The sequence below is a fragment of the Leucopleurus acutus genome, assembly GCF_964270905.1.
Source record: "Leucopleurus acutus genome assembly, chromosome: 11".
Lineage (NCBI taxonomy): Eukaryota > Metazoa > Chordata > Mammalia > Artiodactyla > Delphinidae > Leucopleurus > Leucopleurus acutus.
In genome coordinates, this window is record NC_139152.1 from 95,972,584 (window position 1) to 95,997,145 (window position 24,562).

Consider the following 24,562-nt stretch of genomic DNA (forward strand, 5'->3'; position numbering starts at 1 on the left):
CACAGCCGGTAAAGAGCAGGATCAGAGTAGAACCTAGGTCTGTCTAATTCCAGAACCTATTCTCGTAATCATCACACTAGATTGCAGGAAACTCAACTTTAGTCCTGACTCCAACCAGGCAAGTCATTTGATAGTTCTGTCTCAATTTCCCTGTTAATTAAACGGGGATACTGTTACTCGTCCTTACCTATTTCACAGAGATATTGGGGTTATAAAATGAGAAAGTGTACAAGCTTTAAGAAGGGAAATTGCTATATAAATCTAGGCTTGTCACAAGTTTCACTCAGATCTTCCCTCTCCCACGATCATAAAGGGAATTAGCTGACATCATTAGCTCTCAAACATCCTCTGAAGTGGGTAGTGAGTATTATTATCTCCACTTATCAAAAAGCTGAGGGCTTCCCTGGTGGCGCAGTGGTTGAGAGTCCGCCTGCCGATGCAGGGGACATGGGTTCGTGCCCTGGTCTGGGAAGATTCCACATGCCGCGGAGCGGCTGGGCCCGTGAGCCATGGCCGCTGGGCCTGTGTGTCCAGAGCCTGTGCTCCGCAACGGGAGAGGCCACAACAGTGAGAGGCCCGCGTACTGCAAAAAAAAAAAAAAAGCTGAAGCACAAGGAGATGACGTAACTTGCTAGTCAGTGACAGAGCTGGGAATAAAACCCAAGATTCTAACTCCCACTGCTTTTGTTCTTATGGTAAATCCTATTTCTGCATTTCAAACTTAATTGTAAAATAGACAAGGGTGGACATATTAGTGTCCACTTAAAAACACAGATTAAGTTTTCTACTGAGGTGACACTAACATAATCCCTAAGGCTCTTAATCCTCACATTCTAAAGAAACCTCATAAAGAATCAAAAAGAAAAAATTTTCCATTCCCTTAGTATAGACTTTGGCTCCTTAGTTTCCTCAAGTAACTTATTAATAATCAAAGATTACAAAACCGGGTGACTCATTACCTAGTTTCAACTATGCAGTGAGTCTGTAAGCTTCCAAAGGGAATATAAACCACATTATGAAATTGTTCCTTCATAAAATCAGAAAAGAAAGAAGCATCAAATACATTCTCACATCATAAACATCTAATATAACTATATAACCTGACTTGGAAATTATTTTAACACACCAACAATACACGATACCCTGAGCTCAAAATTCAAGTTGCAAAGTGGACATCAAAATTAAAATAGTAACAAAAGTACACATGGTACCTTTATGATCATTCTTCTCCCATGCTCCCCACCCAAGCCTCGCCACCAACACAACACATACCTTAATATAAAATAAAAAGTAGTAATGGGGCCAGTTCTCTGTCTTCAGTTCTCTAGCTTAAATAAGCGAGTGCTCAGGCTAGTTCCCAGATTATCAGTTCCTCTTAGTTCTTGTTTTCTAGAACAACACAATGATCTTTCAATTATTAATAGTTTAATAATCACATATTTTGAAATTACCACAGGGACGAGAGGAGAAATAAGAGAAAGAAATTTCCACTCTCAAAATTGAATTTAAATACTGGAGTCCACAGACACTTGATTATTACTCTCTCTGACTCTGAATGAATTAGACTTACAAATGAAAAACCTGTCATTGTGTTATAGGGACAAAAACTAAGTCAAAAACTAAGTCAAACTAAGTAGAACTAAGCTGTTGTTCTACTAATGTCAAGGGAGTTTGCTTCTTGAGTGCCTTGAGATGTCTAAATTCATTGCTGGCCACATAACAAAAGTCCTACGAACCTGAACATGTGCTACAAGGTGAAAGTAAATGATGACATAGGACTCCCAGTTTTTTCAGAGGTTGCTCTAATACATTAGTCTATCTTTCCTTTGAGAACAATCTTTGTCTTGGTTTCCATAATTGAAACCAACTGTATCTTCTGCAGGGTCAAGAGCTCTAAGGTCTCTTGAACTTTGATGTGAGTACAAATTGCCTAGATATCTTATTAAAATGCGGAACATGATTCAGAAGATCTGGGACTGCATGTCCAATAAGCTCCCAGGTGATGTCGATGCTATTGCTTGAGGCACCACTCTTTGAGTAGCAGGACTCTAAGGAATGTTTCCAAATAGAAATAACCTCAATCAAGTTTATTCTCAAAATATACAGTCTCTACCAAGAGTTTATAAAAGAAGATAATATTCCAGAGCCTAAACAAGGTATCTGCTCCCTCTTCTGTGATTTTTACCAGCTGCTTGTAAGCTCAATGTAATACTATAAAGGGCAACTTTTAAAAATGACTTTTGTGCCGACAATTTATTGGGGCCTATGTGGATGAACATAAAACCTCAAGTTTTGTAGTGAAAAGGTTGATTCAAAATAAATATTTTAAAATTATGTCAAATACTAAATAAGTGATATTTACAAATAGTTTATAAGAGAATCATTTGGAATTAATAATTTTCATTTCCCCCACAAAATAAATAGCTCACACACTAAAGAAGATACCTTTCCTTAAGCAGGAGGAAAAAGATGCCAAGAAAAATAAAGTCATGCTTATGGCATAGTCATAACATTTTTAGTGAAGAAAATACCAAGATGAAGACATACAAAAGTATATGAGGAGAATTACATGGTAGCAAATTTGCCCTAGGACCTGGGGGAGGGTTCAAGGGAAAGGGACCATCTGGCAAATCTAAAAAAAGACTCTACTTGGAAAAGATTATACATGAGAGCAAGAGTCCATTCCCCTCAAAAAAAACCAATAAACCCCCATAAACTTTCATTTTTAGGTTTTCAATAATGTTTTCTTTTCATATGGCCATTGGCCCAACCTCCCCCACAAAATTCAACCAACCATCATAAAACTAAGTTGGTAACAGGTCAAGCTGGCTATACTCCATGTGTAAACTTAGATGCATTCCAAGCCAATGAGGGTAAAATTCTCAGTGGAAGGAGCAAGTAAAAGGGGAACCGCTTCTCTTCACAGAGAAGGATCCCCTGTCTTGAGCATCTCTGAGTGCCTGGCGGTGGAAGGTGCCTCAGCGCTTGTGTGCGCTCTTCAGCCCCATGACCGTGAAGGTAGCAGCCGTCAGTTTCTCATAAACGAGGAACATGAGAGCAGCAGTGAGGGCTGTCTGCAGCAGTTTGGCTTCAAGGCCTTTGTAGAGTCCCATTATTCCAAAACGCCTAAAAGGAAAGAGGTGAGAAAAAACAAAAGGTTTTCAAAGAAACAATACTATTTTGCAAAGGTTTATTCTTAGGATCAAAAGAAGCTATGGAAGTTTTAGATATAACGGACTTCTGTTGTTTAAGTACTTCTTATCTTTAAACGTATTTGGGGATTGATGAAAGTTTAGTATTTCTTCACAGGCACCATTAATTAGTGGAATGCTGACAGTATCCCACAGATAGGGTACAGATCCTAAAATCCTAAAACCATTTTTATGCCAAAATCTGGGATCTAACAAAGAACTTTTAGATCTTGACTTTAACACTCTCCCAACTCAGTTATTTCAACCTAACAGTCCCTAAATGGTGGCAAAGCTGCCAATTGGTTTAGATCATTGTAGCTGCAACAAAACGAGAGAAAGTGACAGAAATGAAAAGCTCTCCAATTCTGAGTCTTCCCATACATTTGATCTTCTTTTTTTTTTTTTAAATTAATTAATTAATTTTTGGCTGCATTGGGTCTTCATTGCTGTGCACGGGCTTTCTCTTTGCAGCAAGTGGGGGCTACTCTTCGTTGCGGTGCGCGGGCTTCTCACTGTGGTGGCTTCTCTTGTTGCGGAGTACGGGCTCTAGGCGCGCAGGCTTCAGTAGTTGTGGCACGTGGGCTCAGTAGTTGTGGCTTGTGGGCTCTAGAGCGCAGGCTCAGCAGGTGTGGTGCCTGGGCTTAGCTGCTCGGCAGCACGTGGAATCTTCCCGGACCAGGGCTCAGACCTGTGTCCCCTGCATTGGCAGGCGGATTCTTAACCACTGAGCCACCAGGGAAGTCCACATTTGATCTTCTAACCCAGTGGTTCTCACATCTAGCATACATCAAAATCACTGGAAAAGCTTGGTGAACCACAGATTGCTGGGTCCCCTCCAGAGTTTCCGATTCATTAAGTCTGGGATGGGACTCAAGAATTTGCATTTCTAACAAGCTCCCAGGTGATGAGGATGATGAGGCCAGCCTGGACACCAGCCCTTTAGACCCACTGCTCTAACCACAGAGAAGAATGCTTCAGCTAGAACCAGGAGTTCAGAGTAAACGATGTCTCCAAAGCTACTTTTTGAGAGTGAATTAATCTCATATGCTAGTTCATCAGCAACTCCAGGGCTATACACAGCACGCAGACTGAGAGATTAAAGCTAATCAAGCGCTCCATTCAGAAACTATTCTACATTTTATACATTTGCTATGTGTGAAAACTTATCATTTGGAGCAAATCCTGTGATAAATAGGAATGAAAAGCCTTGACCCATGAATTTCTAGTTCATTGACTAATTTGAATTGTGTTCCCCCAAGAAAGCCAAGCAAGTCCACTTCAATGTTTCTCAAGGTGAGGTCTGCTGGGAGATAATAGAAAAAATATATATTGGTCTCTGTCCTCAGTTCCTGGCATGGAGCTCCTAAAGCCCTTGTAATTTCCTAAGTGATAAGAGCACTAGGAGCGTTTCTTATTCTAATATTTAGTCTTTGATCCTAGTTCCTGATATAGAGTTCCTAAATCCTTCAATTTCCTCGGTGATAGTAGGGTCTTCTGTTCTAATGAGGTGATTCTTGGTGGGCTCCTGGATGGGGCTGGTCACCAGAAAGACCAAGCTGTGATAAGAAACTTGGAATTTTCAGCCCCACTTACTATTCTCCAGAGAGCAGAGGGGGCCGGAAATGGAGTTAATGATAGATCATGCCTACATAATGAAGCCTCCATAAAAATCCCAAAAGTATGGGGTTCAGAGAGCTTCCAGGTTGGTGAGCACATCCATGTACCAGGAGGGTGATATACCCCAACTCCTCGGGGACAGAAGCTCCTGTGCTTGGGACCCTCTCAGATCTCTTTATATGGCTACTCATCTGTATTCTTTAATAAACTGGTAAACGTACATAAGTGTTTCCCTTTCCCTAAGTTCTGTGAGCTGCTCTAGCAAACAATCATACCCAAGGGGGAGGAGGTTATGGCAACCTCCAATTCGTAGCCAAGTCAGACAGAAGTTTTGTGTAACCTGGAGACCGACTACCTGTGACTGTCATCTGAAGTGAGGGTCAGCATCCTAGGACTGAGCCCTTCCTTAACCTGTGGGATCTAATGCTATCCCTGGGTACGCAGCATCAGAACGGAGTTAAATCACGGGACGCCCGGCTGGTATCACACAGAACTGCCTGGCGCGGGGAACCCCCCACACAACATCTGGTGACCAGAGGTGCCAGGAGTGAAGTGCTCTGTGTCAGTAGTAAAGGAAAGATACACAGTAGTGTTGATTTTCTTCACATCCACTCACATCAGAATCACCAGGGTCTGTTTAGAAATGAAGATTGCCAGGCCCCACTCCAGAGGGGCGGCATGAATCTGTATTTTAATAAGCACTTCAGGTGTTCTTAATCAATCAAAAGTTTGGAGAGGCCTGGCATGGTATACTGCACTGTCCGATATGGTAGCTACTAGCCACACGTGGTCATTTAAATTTAAATAGAATTTAAAATTCAGTTTCTCAATTGTACTGGCAGTATTTCAAGTGCTTAACAGACACACGTGGTTGGTGGCAACCCTACTGAACAGAACAGGTATTTCCATCATTGTAGAACGTTCTAGTGGATGAACACTCATTCAATGGTCCCTGAGTGCTTACTGAGCGTATGAGTTTGAACATCTGGCTCTGCCTGCATCTGTCTGGTGTTGGGCAAGTCATTTTCTCTAAACCTGCTTCCTGATCTGCAAAAATGGGAATATAGTCACCCTTCCACACGCACAAGGCTGAGTGAGAACCAAGCAAGATGAAAGATGTAAAAGCACGCTGAATTTCAAAACTATGTAACTCTAAAGATTTCCTGTTGGCACTACCTTCTTAACTTTCTTAACTACATTTTTCTTAACTCTCACAATGCTGGCAGAAATGGAAATGGGTATCATCTTTTTGGGTCAACACGGCAATACCTATCAAAATTTTGTATGTTTAAACTTCTTAAGTAATTCCACTTCAAGGAATTTTCTCTACAATTATAATAACTGAGGTATACAAAGCTAAATTTATGGACTATTCACTTGTCAATGTTTGTAAAGGCAAAAACCTGGAAACAAACTAAATACTTATCGTAAGTGTATTGGTCAATAAATTATGGCATATTATATAACAAAAAATGCAGTCATTTAAAAAAACTAGATAAATGTACAGATATTGATGTGAAGGATTGTTTGTAACGTTTTTACAAAAAGGCAAGGTACAAAACAGTATTACCATATGGTTACATTTGTATAAAAATGAATACCCAAAATATATGTTTTATACAGTATTCTGGAAATACATGCACTTTTTGTTAACAGTGACTAGCTCTTGGTAAAGAGACAGGAGAGAAAACATAGTAGGTGTGCACGTATTTATAGCTTTATTGAAGTTTAAATGACTTCAATTTGATGGTTTTTTTTTGTTTTTTTTTTTTCTTTTGCGGTACGCGGGCCTCTCACTGCTGCGGCCTCTCCCGCCGCGGAGCACAGGCCCAGCAGCCATGGCTCACGGGCCCAGCCGCTCCGCGGCATGTGGGATCCTCCCGGACCGGGGCACGAACCCGCGTCCCCTGCATCGGCAGGCGGACTCTCAACCACTGCGCCACCAGGGAAGCCCAATTTGATGAGTTTTGACTGATGGGCACACCCATGAAACAATCACCACATTCAAGGTAGTGAACATATCCATGACCTGAAAAAGTATTCTCACGTCCCTTTGCAATCACTCTCCCTCCACCTACTCTGGCCCTAAGCAACCACTAATATGTTTTCTGTCACTGTAGATTATTTCCATTTCCTAAGTTTTATATAAGTGGAATCATACAGTATGAAATCGTTTTCATACTGATCTCTTTTACTCAGAAAAATTATTTTGAGATCCATCCACATTTTTGCATGTATCAGTAATTATTTCTTTTCCTTTCTGAATAGTATTCCACTGTATAGGTATACCACAACTTGTATCTACTCATCTGATGATGGACATTTGGGGTGTTCCCAGCTTTTGACTCTTACAAATAAAGCCGTTATTAACATTTATGCACAGGTCTTTGTATAGACGCACTTCATTTGTCTTGGGTAAATACCTTGAAGGGGAATGGCTGGGTCTATGGTAGGTGTATGTTTAGCTTTATAAGAAAATGCCAAATTGCGTTCCAAAGTGGTTGTGCCATTCTAAATTCCCACCAGCATAGGAAAGTTCTGGTCGCTTCACATTCTTGCCAACACTTGGTATGGTCAGCATTTATTTTTTACTTTATACCAATTCTTTATCTTTGATTTTATTTTTTATCCCAAGTATATTCTATCTTTATAATAAATTTATTTTAAAATATCTTACATCTAGAAACAGTAATAAAGTTACAGCAGCTTTTGCTTCAAAGGTGCTGATCTATTTGACTCCCCTAGGGGTCAGTTTCTTTAAATGAAACGGGGAAATGACGACAGTACCTGCCTCATAGGGCTGTTGTTAGGATTAAGCGCGATTACCAGGTAGAGCATCTGGCTTAGTGTCTGCCACATAGCAAACACTCAACAGTGTTAGCTGCTCTCATCACCATTATCACTGTTGTCATCATTATGATGATAATTGTTGTAACTCTTCCTACTCTTCCCTCCCTTTCCCGCTATGACTGCTGCTCTCTAATAGCTGCTTATTTCTATCTATGAGAGGTCATAGGATATGTCATCAATGGAGGACTACTCAGCAGAGTGGTCTCTATATTAGATTACAGCAGGGCTCTCTTTTTTAAAATTATATGTTTCAGGTATACAGCATTATAATTTGACATCTGTATACACTACACAGTGATCACCAACACAAGTCCAGTAACCAACCATTACTGTACAGCTGACTCCTTTCACCCATTTTGCCCACCCTTGAATCCTCTTCCTCTCTGGTAACAACTAGTCTGTTCTGTGCATCAATGAGTTTGTTTGTTTGTTTTTAGATTCCACATATGAGTGAAATCACATGTTTGTCTTTCTCTGCCTGACTTACTTCATAATACCTTCAAGGTCCATCCATTTTGTCGCAAACGGCAGGATTTCATAGGAGGATTCCCTTTCTAAAGGAGTACTGAATCTTTGTAACTAACAAAGAATAAGGACCTAAACTCTTCCATAATTTCCCAAAATGCTGTCATATCTCACTTAGCCCCTAAAGTCAGAAATGTCTGAGCACAGCAGGCAAGGGAGAGGTTTCTAGGCTGCCACTGCCAAGGCAGAAGTGCAAGGTAAGCAAATCCAACCACTTCTTGGCAGAGAGCGCTGTTAAAAGAGAGAACAGAGGGCTTCCCTGGTGGCGCAGTGGTTAAGAATCCACCTACTAATGCAGGGGACACGGGTTCGAGCCCTGGTCCGGGAAGATCCCACATGCTGAGGAGCAACTACGCTCGTGCTCTACAACTACTGAGCCTGCGCTCTAGAGCCCGTGAGCCACAACTACTGAGCCCGCGTGCCACAACTACTGAAGCCCACACGCCTAGAGCCCGTGCTCCGCAATGAGAGAAGCCACCGCAGTGAGAAGCCTGTGCACCATAACCAAGAGTAGCCCCCGCTCACAACTAGAGAAAGCCCACGTGCAGCAAAGAAGACCCAACGCAGACAAAAATAAATAAATAAAATAAATTTAAAAAAAAAAGAGGACAGAATGTGAACCATCTACAAAGCTCACCTTACGCGTTGGTGAAGAAGATAGAGAATGTTCCGAAGACTCCCCAGTGTTCTGTTTTCTGGATTCAGTCTGTGATGTCCAAACTGGGGAAGAAGAAAAAAAGATAAATAATTACTGCTTGCTACTGCTTTCTTTATCTCAATTTCAGCTTTCTTTATCTCAATTTCCGCTTGCAGAGGAAATTATGTTGGAGTAACATGTTACAGCATATGGTAATAAAAATATCCATCAGTATTTAGATTTAATTAATCCTCTTATTTCAATGAAATAAGTGAAAATAAGAAATATTTTTTCAATGAAGCAAGCATGAGAATTTTCATTTTACAGAGAGTCATGGGGAAAATTCTACCTCAAAAGAAAAAGCCATGCCCACGATGAAGATTTAGATATTGATGGTATGGCTTCCAATCCTTTAAGAAGTTATGATAAACACTAATTAATTAGAATCTCTGCAATTTGAGCTTTTCACTTTATATGTTTCTATTATAAAAGTGTCAAAATACATTCATTTGACTGCTACTGAATTTCTTTATATTAAGTACCAATTTTAAAATAGTACATTAGTAAAAATACTTTTAACAGAAGGGAATAATCTTTTTGAACTGAAATACTTTCACTTCCACCTTCATTTTACCCATCAGTAAGTCCTTTGAATTTTTTTCTCCCAAACAGACCTTGAATCTCTCCTCCCCACTGCTACCACCATAGTCCAGGCCACGCTCACATCTTACCTGTATGACCGAAATAGCCTCCTAACCTGACAACCTCCTTTTCTCTTAGCCTTCTGACCAATTCACCACTGAACAGTCACAGTAATCTTCTCGAATTGTAAATCAGATCACATTACTCTCCAGTCTAAAGCCTTGCAAAGGTTTCCCACTGCAGAGAGAATAAAATCTCGTCCTTACCTATAGGCTCCCTGCTCCTTTTCTAATCTCCTCCTGAGCCACCTCCAGCCACAATGGCCTCCTTTCAGTTCCTAGGATTCACCAAGCTCTCGGTACATCATGTTCCCTCTACCTGGAATGCTCTTTCTTCTGCTCTTTGCACAGCTGGATCCTTGCCTTCCTTTAAGTCTTAATTTACATATGGCTCCTCAGAGGAGCCCATCTCCAATCATGCCACCTGAGAAGACCCCCACCATGCCCCTCTCCACTAAATCATAGAATGCTGTTCACTTCCTTTATAGCTCTTTCCTCAATCTGCAAAATATCAAATAATGGAAAAAATGCATGAGGAATGCTCCGGACTACTTTATTGCTTTATTAAATAACATTGCTTCAAACAGGGAAACCAAGTATTTTAGAATGTTGTTTGACTAAATGCAGGGAGAACCCTGGCACTCACCCTCAGAATTGACTGTACTGTCTGCAGAGGATAGGTGACCGTGGTGGCAATGGCTTTGGCTATTGCACCAATGATGAACACGTCCACAGAAGAAAGCTGGAAAGCAAAGGAAGAACAAACTGCATCAATCTAAACAGCAAGAAGGTGTCAGGGATTGTCTGCTGCTTTCAGAATCAGGGCTTACCTTCATTCGTTTCTTTAAAAGCTGCCGTTTTAAACCTTCGTAGAACATGAATTGGATGGCAGGATTGAAGACCAACAGCAAGGAGGGAAATGTGCCATTCCATAAAGCCAGGATTCCTTCATCGCGAATGATCTGGTGAAAAGCATCTGAGCAAGAAATCAAGGACCTTTGATGACAATCCCCTAACTAGAGAAGACAATGTACCCAGAACACAAACCTCATTCTATCAGTATTCTATCATACTGATTCTATCAAGATTTCCTTCTCACAATGACAAGTTAATCAGTTAACTACTTTTGAATAATCATCAGATACTGACCGTCACCAAGTTATTGAGAGACCAATTTCACTCATAGGCAACCTTTCCTGACAAATCTGGGGTTAGCATGTCAAGTTTTCCTAAGTAATCATCACCACCACTGGGAACTCTGTACTACACAGAATTGTGAACTGATAGCCCATGTGTTTCACAACAAAGGTCAGTACAGAAAAAGATTAGAGGTGACTTCCCTGGTGGCGCAGTGATTGGGAACCTGCCTGCCAACGCAGGGGACATGGGTTTGAGCCCTAGTCCGGGAGGATCCCACATGCTGCGGCGCAACTAGGTCCGTGCACCACAGCTACTGAGCTACTGAGCCTGTGCTCAGTAGCCCGAGAGCCACAGCTACTGAGCCTGTGTGCCACAGCTCTTGAAGCCCTGCTCTGCAACAAGAGAAGCCACCACAATGAGAAGCCTGTGCACCGCAACAATGAGTAGCCCCCACTTGCTACAACTAGAGAAAGTCTGTGCGCAGCAACGAAGACCCAATGCAGCCAAAATAGATAAATAAATAAATGTATAAAAAAAAGATTAGATAGTTCTCTGGAGTCCATTTTATAGGATTGCCTTATAAGAAAACCCCTGTTCTCATTACAAAGATGGAAGCATGGGAAAGGAGAACCTAGCAATGTAATACTATTAAAAAGCAGAAGCTCAAGGATATCAGATGCTAATCTGGTATCCTTATCTAAAGAAAACATTACGGAAAAAAAAGTAGCAGATTGCTCTTCAGAAATATTCATCCCCTCCCACCTATGCTCCATGAGATATACTCCATGGGTGTATTTCTCTACCCTTTATCTTCTTGGGGCTTGGCCATTGGTTGTGCTTTGGCCAAGAGGATGTTAGCAGACAAAATGCAAACAGGGGCTTGAAATATGCTTGTTATGATTGGGCATGTCCTCTTGTGCTTTTGCCATCACCAAGAGAAGAATATGCTCAGGTTGGTCCCAGGAAAAGGAAGAGAGACACATGGAGCTGAGAATCCTAGGCTGGAGTCAGCCTAGATGAGTCAAATCCCTGTCAATCCAGAGACACATGAGCTAAACAAATACTTACTGTTGGGCACTGAGATTTGAGGTTGTAGCGTTATCATGGTGATAAATTCCAGATACAGAGAGAAAAGAAAATCTTTACAAAGGAACTCACCCAAGAGACACTCACCAATAATACCATTGTAGTTGGTTGGTACAATGTCTTCATTCCTAAATTTTGCCCCTTGCAGCTTCAGTCTGGTGTTTACTACCCAGAGTGGAGTTGTTAGCAGCACATTCACCACTCCTTCAAAAAGAAAGGGGGAGAGACAAAGGGAAAGCAAAATGTAACCTTTTAAGCTTTGCTGTCTTATGTTAAAGCTACACACCAATGTTTCAGTTATACGTCTGCCACTGACCTACTAGGAGACCTAAGGTAAGGTGTCCCTTTGTGCCAGGGTACAACACAAGCCACTACTGTTAGAAGCAATTCAGAAGCCTTGCTGATAGCAGAATGGCTGGCAGCAGTACTTCTCCACATGAAGAGAGTACTGAGTTTCCTCATTTGTATAATAGGAGGCAATCTGTCTGTCAATTTATATAACCCCCAAAGTAGCAATTTTGATATAGTTTTAAGTACAGTTTTTAAAAACAGCTTTAAGACAGGGAAGTTACTTGTTGATCACATGCTAAATAAGTCCATGACAATATCACATAAAACACACAATTTACAACTCTCATGTAAGTAGCTCACATGGTTTTAAGTGAGTATGGATCTAGTACAATAAATGAGAGAAAGTGTGACATTTGAAAGTGCTTCAACAGGGACTGGAGGCTCACAGAAGACTTCTTCATCACTTGGGGAATTAGGATAGGCAGGCAGCAAGCAGTAGTTATGAACCATTACAAAAACACCTGAAACAGTTTCACAAGCATCATAATCCTTACAAGTTTAAGGATGGGGATCTTGGCTGCCCAAGGTGGCCTCAGAGTGGAACAATACAATGAGCCAGGTGCTTCTTTTTTGAAAACACATGATCCCAATTTAATACCACCTTGAGTTATTAAAATATTCCTCATCAGTCCTGAAATGATTAGAAAAAAATACCAGACAGACTTGTAACAAAGTGCCTGACACACAGTATATACTTTATAAATGTTTGTTAAATAAATACTTAACAAGTAAACTAATGAGCAAACTCAGCAAACAATGGTATATCAAGCTATCTGGCTCTAGCCATACTCTGAAGAACCAAGAGGCACAATTATAAGGAAGAGAAATCTTCTTTTACTAAAAGCCATTTAAATACAACAGGATTAAGAATGTTTTGATTTAAGGAATCTCACAACATACTATATATAGAAAACACCAAGGCTAAGCTTGGTGAAAACACCAGGAAATTCAAATTTTAAATTTCCATTAGCTGAATGCAGTTGCAAAAGTAAGATATTTTGGCACCTCTCTCTCAGAAACATTGTGAGAACACATTTCTCAAAATAAAAGGCATTATCAAATAATTTTATGAGTTGTATTTGTTATATTTTCCCACATAACACAAAGGAGTCATCTTTAGTTAAGACTCAATATAGTCATACATTGTCACTTGAGGCATTGATCATAATCTGAAAAAGTCTTAACTAGAGATTCTTGCTAGTCTCATTTTACAAAAGCACAAGTGCCCAAGAGGCCAAGATAGAAGACTATCAATACACGCCCATCTGCCCAGACTTTACAATGTATTCCTATTCAATATAATGTACACATCACTTAACAAAAAACAATCAACAGCCAGAAAAATCAGACTAGAAAGTGTTACTAAGCAGTCTACTGCTTTTTTTTTTTTAAAGATGAAGACAGGAGAGCTCAGAACCAGAGATCACAAGCTTCTGTGGATACTGTAGACAGGCACAGTGTACATACCTTTCTAAACAAATGAAATAGGTTGCCCATTAAATAAATTCTTTGGAAATCAAAATTCCCTTCATGTTCTGTTCAAGAGGTAGGCACACACAAAACATTTCAGAGGCAATGCAGCAAAGATTAAGATTTAGCCACTATTTAAAATTCTGCTTACGTATCCCCATTATTAACACAGGCTGAAAGATGGAGAGGATTCTAAGGACACTGTCAAGTACAAAAATGCATCACATCATTTAAAGAAGAGAATATAAAGTCCTTGTAAGAACATTTTGTATTTCAAAGCTTTCTTTCTGAGAAGTTCTTTAATGCTCTAAGCCAAAATAGATGGAGAGGTATTTTTTAACCACTATCATTTTATGAGTTCTGGGAAAATACCTGAGGATCCAAACTTTACTAAAAACTTGCAACCTATATAATCAGCAAAGGACAACATTCCACGGAGGAAAAACAAGCTGCAAACGAACGTGATGAGTGATTCCGACTCTGACTAAAGCACGGTGGATATGGCTGCAGGATAGAGAAAGCTGTCTGCTTATTTACGTGTAGAAAATTCTTCTGCCAGTTCCAAGCCATGGCTGTTCCTTCAGCTCTAAGATGGGAATATTAATACCTTACCTACTTAAGAACAGGAAATTGTTTTTCTTCCAATTCAAATGATTCTGTTTTCTTTCTTCATAAAAAATCATTTAAACAGAACCAAAATTAAAAGATGAAGAACAGTAACTGAACACACTAAAATCACTCACTGATTCAAGGATAAGTGAAACACAGCTGTTTACTTCTGAAATATTAAAAACAAAGTTTTATTTGTAGTGAGTCTCCTGAGTTAAGGACAGAAAACAAAAATGGAGAATGCTAATTGGGTGCACTTCTGGGGAACATGTGCCATGACCACTGAGATAAGAAGATGGCAGATCAGGGTCATAAATCTAAGTGCTTGGCTCCTTACAAAGGAATGCAACTTGATACACTACAGGAACAAACCTGCCTTACCAGATTTAAGGCTTAAGGACAGGAAATTAATTTCACTGTCACAACAATAATAACACCGTTGGCATTCAAAAAGAGTTATTGATAAAAATTCCAATTTCATAAAAATGGCAAGTATCATCTTCATTTAAGTTACCTGTAAGGTTCTGATCTCAAATTCTTCCCCAGGGTATTAAACTATTTGGGCTTTCTTCTGTGAAAATAAAATAAATAGTAATAACTCTCTAAGTTCCCAGAAGTGGAGTAACAATAATACTACTCCTAGTTCTCCCTGGCGACAATGCAACTCATTCCTACAGTGACTGGAACACAATGGCAGGGTTCACAGCAGGAAGAAAAAAAGCTGTTTTAATTATCGTAAAAATGCGGTAAGCATTAAGATATAAAAACATGAGGAGTTTAAAACTCGCAAAAGTGATTTCCAAGGAATTCCCTACCTTCAGAAAAAGAGAGGACCTATAATTGGAGAATCACAGAATTATAAAGGACTATAAAATTCATTTGATCAAGGGTCTCTCAACTGTGACATTACTGACCTTTGGGGCTGGATAATTTTTAGTTTGGGGCAGGGCAGGGGTGCAATTGTGTAGGATGTTTAGCAGTATCCCTGGCCTTCTACCACTAGATGCCAGTAGCATCCTCCAGTTGTGACAACCAAAAATGTTCCCAGACATGGTCATATGTTCCCTGTGGATCCACTGATCTAATCCAATCACCAGGTGATTATTCATTTTATTTTTGAAAATCTCAAAAGATAGGAATTCATTCTCACCCCAATAGCCTATTTTTTACAAGAACTGTTAGAAATTTTATTTTTACTGATACTAAATCTACCTTCTTAAAGCAACTGGAAACATAAAACTAGCTAATAGGTGTTTTTTTTATCTGAGGTATGAATTAGCAATTCTTAAATAACTTTATGTGTATCTTAGGATAAGTAAATGATTATGACCTGCAAGTCAGTCATCCATGGTCTGCTCATCAAATACGTATTGTGTGTCTAGTATGTGCTAAGTAGGTGCTGATGATACAGAAGTAAATAAAAAATGAAAATCCCTGCCCTTTTGAAGCTTATGTTCTAATGGTGTAAGACAGGATAAATGAGTAAAATATGTAGTATGTTAGAGGATAAGGTTAAGGAGAAAATTTAAGCAGAGAAGGGGGATAAAGTTTTGCAGGGTAGAAGGGGGCACCATTTTCATCAGTGTGGCCATTTAGGGAAAGACCTTAAAGGAGGTGAGGGAATGAACCACACAGTAACCAGGCAGAGGAAACAGCAGGTACACAGGCCCCGAGGCAGAAGCATGCCAGGAGTGTTCCTGGAGAAGAGGTCAGTGAGGCTTGCAGTGGAGTGAGTAAAGAGGACGGGCGGGCCAGGTGACACAGGGCTTTGTAGGACAAGGTAAGGACTCTGGCTTTTACTCTGAGTGAGAAGGGAAGCAATTGGAGTCCTTTGAACAGAGAAATAATATAATCTCACTTATGTTTTTTTAATTAATTTATTTATTTTTGGCTGCATTGGGTCTTCGTTGCAGTGTGTGGGCTTTTTCTAGTTGCGGCGAGCGGGGGCTACTCTTTGTTGCAGTGCGCAGGCTTCTCAATGCAGTGGCTTCTCTTGTTGCAGAGCATGGGCTCTAGGTGCATGGGCTTCAGTAGTTGTGGCACGTGGGCTCAGTAGTTGTGGCTTGCAGGCTCTAGGGCACAGGCTCAGTAGTTGTGGCGCACGGGCTTAGTTGCTCCGTGGCATGTGGGATCTTCCCGGACCACGGCACGAACCTGTGTCCCCTGCATTGGCAGGCGGATTCTTAACTACTGCGCCACCAGGGGAGCCCTCACTTATGTTTTAACGTGAGCACACTGGCTGCTGTGTTGAATACATATTGAAGGGGACAAAGGAGGAAGCAGGACATCAGTTGGGAGGCTCTGAAGATAATCCTGGCAAGATTTAGTGGTGGCTTGGACACAGGTGGTAGTGGGGGAAGGGGCTGAATTCTAGAAACCATATGAAGAAACAGGCAATAGGATTTGCTCACAGACTGGAGGCGGGGTCAAAGAGAAAGAGGATGAATTCGACTTTTGGTAGGGCAACTAGTAAAATGAGGAAGATTACAGGAGGAGTGGTCCTTTAAATTGAATTCATTCATTCAACATTTAATCAGCACCTTCTGTGTATCAGGCACTGGGGATACAGAGATTTAAAACAATGTAGTCTCTGCCCTTAAGGAGTTCACTGTCTAATAAAAGATAAAGACAAATATGCAGACTATTGTTATCCAGCAGAGTAAGCACTGAGACAGAGGTATATACAGAGCTGGAGCACAGAGGGTAGGCACCTAACCCAGAATACAACTTGGGGGTGGTGGACATGAGAAACAGGGAAGCTTCCTGAAGAGGAGGTGGCTTGAGATGAGAATAAAAGGATGACTAGGAATTAATAAGATAAAAAAAGCAGTAAGGCTGCTTCAGACTGACAACAGCAGCTGTAGAGGAATGAAGTTACTAAGGGCTCGGTCTATTCAAGGAATCAGTTTGGCACAGGAGAACAAGAATAGAAAAGACCAAGATAGGGAGGTAAGCAGTATCACAGCAGATCTCGTATGTTAGGCGCTTATCCTGCACGTGTACGAGGGGGGCCTTTTCTGCTGAGGGTGCCGCGACTCCATCCTACACGCAAGCGGCAGACACTGAAGGGTCTGAAGCTGGGCACAACATAATCAGATTCGGATATTAGAATAGCAGTTCTCAATCATTTCTCTGACAAGACATGTAACAGATGATGTTCACAATCAACACAGACCCACGGGTTCTCCCTGGACATCAAGCGTAATTCCATTCTTTTCTCACGCTCTCAAGAAAACATTTCAGAATGTAAATGAATTAGAATGATATTAATACAGTGGGATCTCTTTTAACCAGTTCCATATAATGGACTCACCAGATAAACCTGTATTCCTCTTTCCCTTTACAGGACACACCGACAGATGCCACGGCACGCTGATAGCTACAGCCAGTAGGCTACTCCCTAGTGTACCCGTGCTCTTCTACTTCCATCCCACAGGGGTTTAGGCTTACCAGGAGTGAATTATGTCTTTTCTCAAACCTGCTTATGTCGGTCATATCTGTTACAGTAGGCAAAGCATTTACAGGTATGGGTTATACAAGAAAAAAAGTACAAAACTTCCATCAGTGAGTGGATATGTCTTGGCCATACAAAAAATTGGATAAGTATATATTCACATATCTTAGGTTAAAATAAAATATTTAAGGCATGTAGGCTATTTATGATAGTCCCTACTTCCATTGACTTTTTAAAACTAACTGCCCTACCATACCAGTCTAGCTGTTTTAGGTATGGGAGGATCTACTGTAATTATAAACTGCATAAGAGTTAGAAAGAAAATGAGCAGAGCACAGTGAGAGAGAATAACAAGGGGTTGTGTGTACCTAGTAGATAATGGGATGCCAGATAACAGCAAACAAACAACTTTGGACACCTAAAAAGAAGAAGATTTAATCATATATTTCATGAACTAGTAGTTTCGTGGGAAGTTATATGAGTTAGTCTCTGACAGTGAGTCATAACCTTTTAAATGTAAATACATATGAACCACAGTAATCTAAAAAGTATTAAGGGACTTCCCTGGCGGTCCAGTGGATAAGACTCCACACTCCCAATTCAGGGGACACGGGTTTGATCCCTGGTCGGGGAACTAAGATCCTGCATGCCCCATGCCACACAGCGCGGGCAAAAAAAAAAAAAAAAAAAAAAAAGTATTAAAATCAAGGTATTACCAATACTTGGTGTCAAGTATAAAACATCATACCAGATTGCCATTTGTTGCAATTATGTAAAAAAGAAGATTCCTCCTCTACAGGTTGCATCTATTCTGATATTTTTTCAAGTGAACAAATCTCAAACTTGAGTTCTTTGAATTATGACATTGCTTGAAAACCATTCTTCTAGAAAGGCTACCTGAAGCACAACTATGCAAAGTATGTTAGTGAGAAAGACTTGAGAGGCAAAGAGATCAGAACAGAGCAATGGTCCAAGGGAGAGATGATGGCACTTGATTTTGGGAAACGGCTACGGACATGGAGACGAGGGAATAGATTCAAGAGCTATTTAAGAGACAGACTGATAGTTCATGAAGACCAGGCAGACATGGAGGGTAAGAGAGCACCCTCTATGAAGACTTCCAGATTTCTATCCTGAGTTACCTACCTACAAGTATTCACTTATTACCCCAGAAAATGAAACCCTGTGTGTTATACTCTTTATGTGAAAGTTGGTCTGGCGGGGGTTGGGGGTGATAAGGGTGGTCAAAAGGCACAAACTTCCAGTTATAAAATAAGTCAGTCATGGGGATGTGATGTACAGAAGGTGACTAGACTTAATAATACTGAACTGCATATTTGAAAGTTGCTGAGAGTCGATCTTAAAAGTTCTCACCACAAGAAAAGAAAAAAAATTGTAAATATCTGTGATGATGGATGTTAACCAGACTTCTTGTGGTGATCATTTCACATTATACACAAATATTGAATCATTATGTCATATACCTGAAACTAATAGAATATTATGTCAATTATATCTCAATTTAAAAAAAAGTTGGTCCAAGTGAAAGTTCATTATATCAAAATCAACTTGAGACTAAAATGAGAGTACTAAGCATAAGAAAGGCTCAGAGACCAAATAAAAAAACAGCAGTGGTCTCATATAGGTGAAGAGGAAGAATTGGGGGCCATGGATACTCCTGGCCTGGTAACTATTTTTCAATCAAATCATTTTCAAATGGACATTTACATTATTCAACTGTGTGGCTCCCAAATCAGTAATTTTTCAAAGAATATATCAATAAGTGAGTCCACAAAATACTAACACTAAACATACAACATTTAAATAAATTAATTTAGATATAGACTAGATAAACACAAAAAACCCATAGGAAAGAGATCTACTTTTTTCCCATCTCTTTAATAAAACCCTGATTAATTCAACAAATATTTTGTTTATTTAGCAAATATTTATTGAGCTCCTACTACATGTTAGGAATTGTTCTTACTGAAAATTTAGCAAGGCAGGGGGGAACAGATATATATATACACATATGCCACAAAAGCAGTGTATCATATGTATTCGTTATCTTATATATGTATAGATATAACAATTACACATATATAGAGATAAACTTATAATTGCAATATATATTGTCTAATTCATGTAATATATATCTTTAACTTTCTTTTTTTTGGCCACACTGCGCAGCATGCGGGATCTTAGTTCCCTGACCAGGGATTGAACCTGTGCCCCCTGCACTGGAAGCACGAAGTCTTAACCACTGGACAACCAAGGAAGCCCCTATATCTTATATATATATAAAGTATATATAAGATACTGCTCTGCATCTTATATATATCTTTGATATACCATATATAGATAAAGATACCTGCTCTTATAGAGCTCATATTCCACTAAGTAGAGACAGACAGTAACTAAATATTCACAATATCAGGTTAGTGGCTCCTTAGTGCTTCTGAAGTCTCAGATGACAAGGATCCAAAGCCTTCTAAAATTGGGCTCCTATTCAACTCTCCAACTTTATTGCTCATGTTCCTACACTCACTCACAAAATTATAGAACTCACTGATCTAAATGTGGTCCTGTATTCTCTCAGTTTGCTACCACTCTCTCCATCCAGAAACCGTCACCACTTATCTCCAAGTGTTACTAATTCTGCCAAGGCTCAGCTCAAGAGGCACTGCTTCCTATAAGGAGATACCTCCCAGCCAAAAGTGACCTTTCTCCTATGAACCCCTAGGGTACTAACGACTATGGTGATACTGACTACACTGGGCTGTGCACTAAAAACTCTTTGTCACATCTGACTAAATGCTTTCACACTCATGGTGGGCTTCATGAGTGTGTAACCTGTCTTGTGCTTGGTTTAATGCTTTAGTGTCAACCATCTTGAAATGCTTAATAAATTGTGAACAAGGAGTCCTGCATTTTCATTTTATACTGGACCCTGAAAATTATGTAGCCAGTCCTGTTCATGTTAAACATTGCATACAATCCTCAGTCCAAAAAAACCAAACCAAACAAACAAACAAAAAAATCCCCCCCAAAATCCCCAGAAAGTAAGCAGGAAAGGTATTGTAATTTTCATTTTTAAAAAAAGAGACCTTATGTCCATAAATTCTGGGTACAGGCTGCTAAACAAGGATAACTGACCCTCCTCTCTGGATTAAGAAGATAAAAATAAGCCAAGTCAGCTCAAAAATAAAACTTTGTGTATATGGTCAACTGATCTTCACAAGGGTGCCAAGACCATTCAGAGGGGGAAAGGACAGTCTAGCCACATCAACAAATGGTATTAGGAAAACTGGATTTCCACATACAAAAGAATGAAGTTGGATCGTTTTCTTACATCACACACAGAAATTAACTCTAAATGGATTAAAGACCTAAAACTATACAACTCCTAGATGAAAACATAGGAGGAAAGCTTTCATGGCATTAAACTCAGCATGATTTCTTGGACATGACACCAAAAGCACAGGCAAAAAAGGAAAAATATGCAAATGGCACAATATCAAACTTAAAAACTTTTGAGCATCGAAGGACATATCAACAGAGTGAAAGGCAACCTACAAAATGGGAGAAAATATGTGCAAATCGTATATCTGATAAGGGGTTAATATCCAGAATACATAAAGAATACTTATAGTGCAACAACAACAAAAAATCAAATAACTCAAAAAATGGGCAAAAGATTTGAACAGACATTTCTCCAAAGATGCTCAACATCATAGGAAAAGATGCTCAACATCACTAATCATCAGAGAAATGCAAATCAAAACCACAGTGAGGGCTTCCCTGGTGGCGCAGTGGTTGAGAGTCCCCCTGCGATGCAGGGGACACGGGTATGTGCCCCGTTCCGGGAAGATCCCACATGCCGCGGAGCGGCTGGGCCCGTGAGCCATGGCCGCTGAGCCTGCGCGTCCGGAGCCTGTGCTCCGCAACGGGAGAGGCCACAACAGTGAGAGGCCCGCGTACCGCAAAAAAAAAAAAAACCAAAAAACATGGTGAACTATCACTTTGCCATCATTAGGATGGCTACTATAGAAAAAATAGAAGATAACAAGTGTTTGTAAGGATGTGGAGAACCTGGAACCAACTGCTGGTGGGATTTTGAAATAGTGCAACCAGTGTGGAAAACAGTATGGTAGTTCCTCTCAAAATTAAAAAAAGAACTACCATATGATCCAGCAATCTCACTTCTGGGAATATATCCAAAAGAACTGAAAGCAGGGACTCAAAAGAACTATTCATACAACCCATGTTCATAGCAGCAAATATTCACAGTAACCAGGAGGTGGAAACAACTCAAATGTCCATCAATAGATGAATGGATAAACAAAATGTGGTATATACATACAATAGAATATTATTCACCCTTAAAAAACCAGGAAATCCTGTTACATCCTACAATATGAATGAACCTTGAGTACATATTATGTTGAATGAAATAAACCAGTCACAAAAAGACAAATACTGCATGATTCCACTTATACGAGGCATCTAAAGTAGTCACATTCATAGAAACAGAAAGTAGAACTGTGCTTACCAGGAGCTGGGGGGAAGGGTGGAAAGGGGAGTTGTTATTTAGTGGGTACAGAACTTCTCATGTATAAAATGAAAATGTTCTGGAGATCTGTTTCACAATAATGTAAGTAAACCTACTACTGAAATGTACACTTAAAAATTGTTAAGATGGTAAATTTTATGTTATGCATTTTTACTACACACACAACACACACACACACACAGAGTCAAGTCAGAAAACTAATTACATTCTTTGTAGCATTACTTTGTGTTAAAATAACCTCTCGGGGTATATGGACCACAATATAAACAACAAAATATAAAAATATCTTATATTCAGAAAACTTAGTTACCTGCAACAAATCCAACTACCAGATCTTTTGCAGTAGTAGAATGTTGACCTTTGACCCAGACTGCTTTGAGGCTATTAAAAGTGTAGAAATAGACAAAATTGGAGCAGCAGAGACTGGAGATAACTGGAAACCACCCTCGATATGGTGCCAGGCTAGGGGAAGAACACAATAAGCAAAGTAAAAATGCTGAACAAAAGGCACTAGAAACGAGAGTCCTAGAAAAGGCTGATCATCATTCACATATTCTCAAAGTTCACTCCTACACTACAACGTACTCCAAACTGTACACATATTCTACATTCTGAGGATGCCCAAACCAAGAATTCTTTTCTAGCATTAATGATACCAAAGAAACAACATACATTCTATGACTGATTTATTGATTTCCCCCCTCGATTTCCTTTAGTAAATTGCTATGTAAAATTAAAGACAATTTCCTCATGGCTGTTAGTTAATATAGCATCATTCACATTTTATTACAGGGCAAGAACATTTAAAATGAAGTAAATATAGAAGTGCAAAAAAAAAAAAAAGTGATGGGGGCATGTTATAAGGGCACAGGAACCAGACTGAAGGAGCTCACACTGGCCACACCTGGGACAATTTGAGCACCAAAATAATTAAGTAATTAATTGTAAACCATTGAATTTCTGAGTCTGTATGATACTAAATTATTTCCTCATAGACTGCTTATAGTTGCAAAAGAGGAAAAATAAAATTATTCAGTGCTAACTTGAATCTAAGAAATCATAATTAACCAATGGAGGGCAAGTAGACAATATGTGACTCCAATGTGACATCCTGAGGAGGACACAATTTCACCTATACATTATTCTGGCCAAGAATGCATAGACTCAATCTAATCATGAAGAAACATGAGGCAAACTTAAAGTGAGAAAAATTTTATTTAAGGAAAAATAAGGGGAGAAGGTCCACATCTTTGAAAATGTCAGTCGTAGGGGTAAGGGGCTTTGATGTATGGTATGTAACTTACTCTCAAATTAATTCTGAAAAAATCTGTGTGTGGTGTGTGTATGTGTCTGTGTAGTAAAGAAAGAAGGAGGGAGTGGGGAAGGGAAGGAGAAAGCATGAGTACAAACGGAAGAGTGTTAACAACAGGTCGATCTGGTTAAAACACATACTGGTATTCTTTGTACTATTTTAGTTTTGCAACTTTTTGTAAATTTGAAATTATTTCCAAATAAAAAGTTTTTTAAAAGGTACACAGGTCTGAATGCATCTGATAGAATGAGCTGAACAACTATTACCTTCTTCAGTTTATTGTTCATTGGTTTCATGTAAGACGCCATGATCAAGAATCAAAATGGTCAACCACAGAACTTTAAGGAAATGAAAACAACTATGTATTTACTTACAACTCAGCCAATTACAAATTCACAACACTGTGAGGCTTTGAGAATGGATAGAAAGTGAGTGTAGGTATGATGGACGCCCAGGAATCTCCTAATGAGCTGCTCTACCTAACAAGGATGAACAAGGTAGTACTCACAGGCCTTCTTCTTTAATGATCTCCAGGAGCACCATGTGTGTCGTTTTGGACTTTCTTTTCTCATCAACTACAAGACCAAAGAGTACATGTTTAAACTAAATCCTTTGAGAATTGTTATCTTCAGCATCAGCAAGTTTCACTGAAACGCCATTTACCTCACATGAGCAGTCTCTCACCCTATTCTTTGAGCTCCCTAGTTTGCCTCAGAACTCAATGATCCTCCTGTGTTCCCATGTGCTAAATTTCCTACTATTGATTCCATGGTTTCATCTGTTATTCATGAACCATAAAGCATTTTAACTCAATACCTAATTTCCAAAGTAAAAAATGTAACAGGAGAAATTTATTTCTTATATTTCATAGGGCTCTCTAGTTTTTTTTCAAAGTTATATATTCTCCTTTTTATCTTAATATCTTATAAAGTAGAGAGGAAATAAATTACCATTTCCCTTTCAGAGAAGAGGTTACAGACACAAAGCTGTGAAGGACACATGTAGTTGGCAGCAGAGCCGGGATTAAAATTCAAGTTTACAAAGTT

At 39.6% G+C, this 24,562-nt stretch overlaps 1 protein-coding gene across 3 annotated transcripts in view; it reads right to left on the reverse strand.

Annotated features, from left to right (window-relative positions):
- Positions 1-603: 603 nt before the first annotated feature.
- Positions 604-24,562, reverse strand: part of SLC25A17 (solute carrier family 25 member 17) — a 47,051-nt gene continuing 23,092 nt past the window's right edge. For 2 of the 3 annotated variants that reach the window (XM_082850845.1, XM_082850846.1), the window contains exons 3-9: positions 24,025-24,091; positions 22,515-22,666; positions 11,835-11,951; positions 10,352-10,497; positions 10,168-10,263; positions 8,821-8,903; positions 604-3,126 (exon numbers count right to left, since the gene is read on the reverse strand). In XM_082850845.1, the coding sequence (XP_082706971.1) occupies positions 2,979-3,126; positions 8,821-8,903; positions 10,168-10,263; positions 10,352-10,497; positions 11,835-11,951; positions 22,515-22,666; positions 24,025-24,091 (809 nt within the window). In that variant the 3' untranslated portion in view covers positions 604-2,978. Of the gene's footprint in view, positions 3,127-4,403; positions 4,492-8,820; positions 8,904-10,167; positions 10,264-10,351; positions 10,498-11,834; positions 11,952-22,514; positions 22,667-24,024; positions 24,092-24,562 lie in introns of those variants that run through there. The other variant, XM_082850847.1, reaches the window with a different exon arrangement.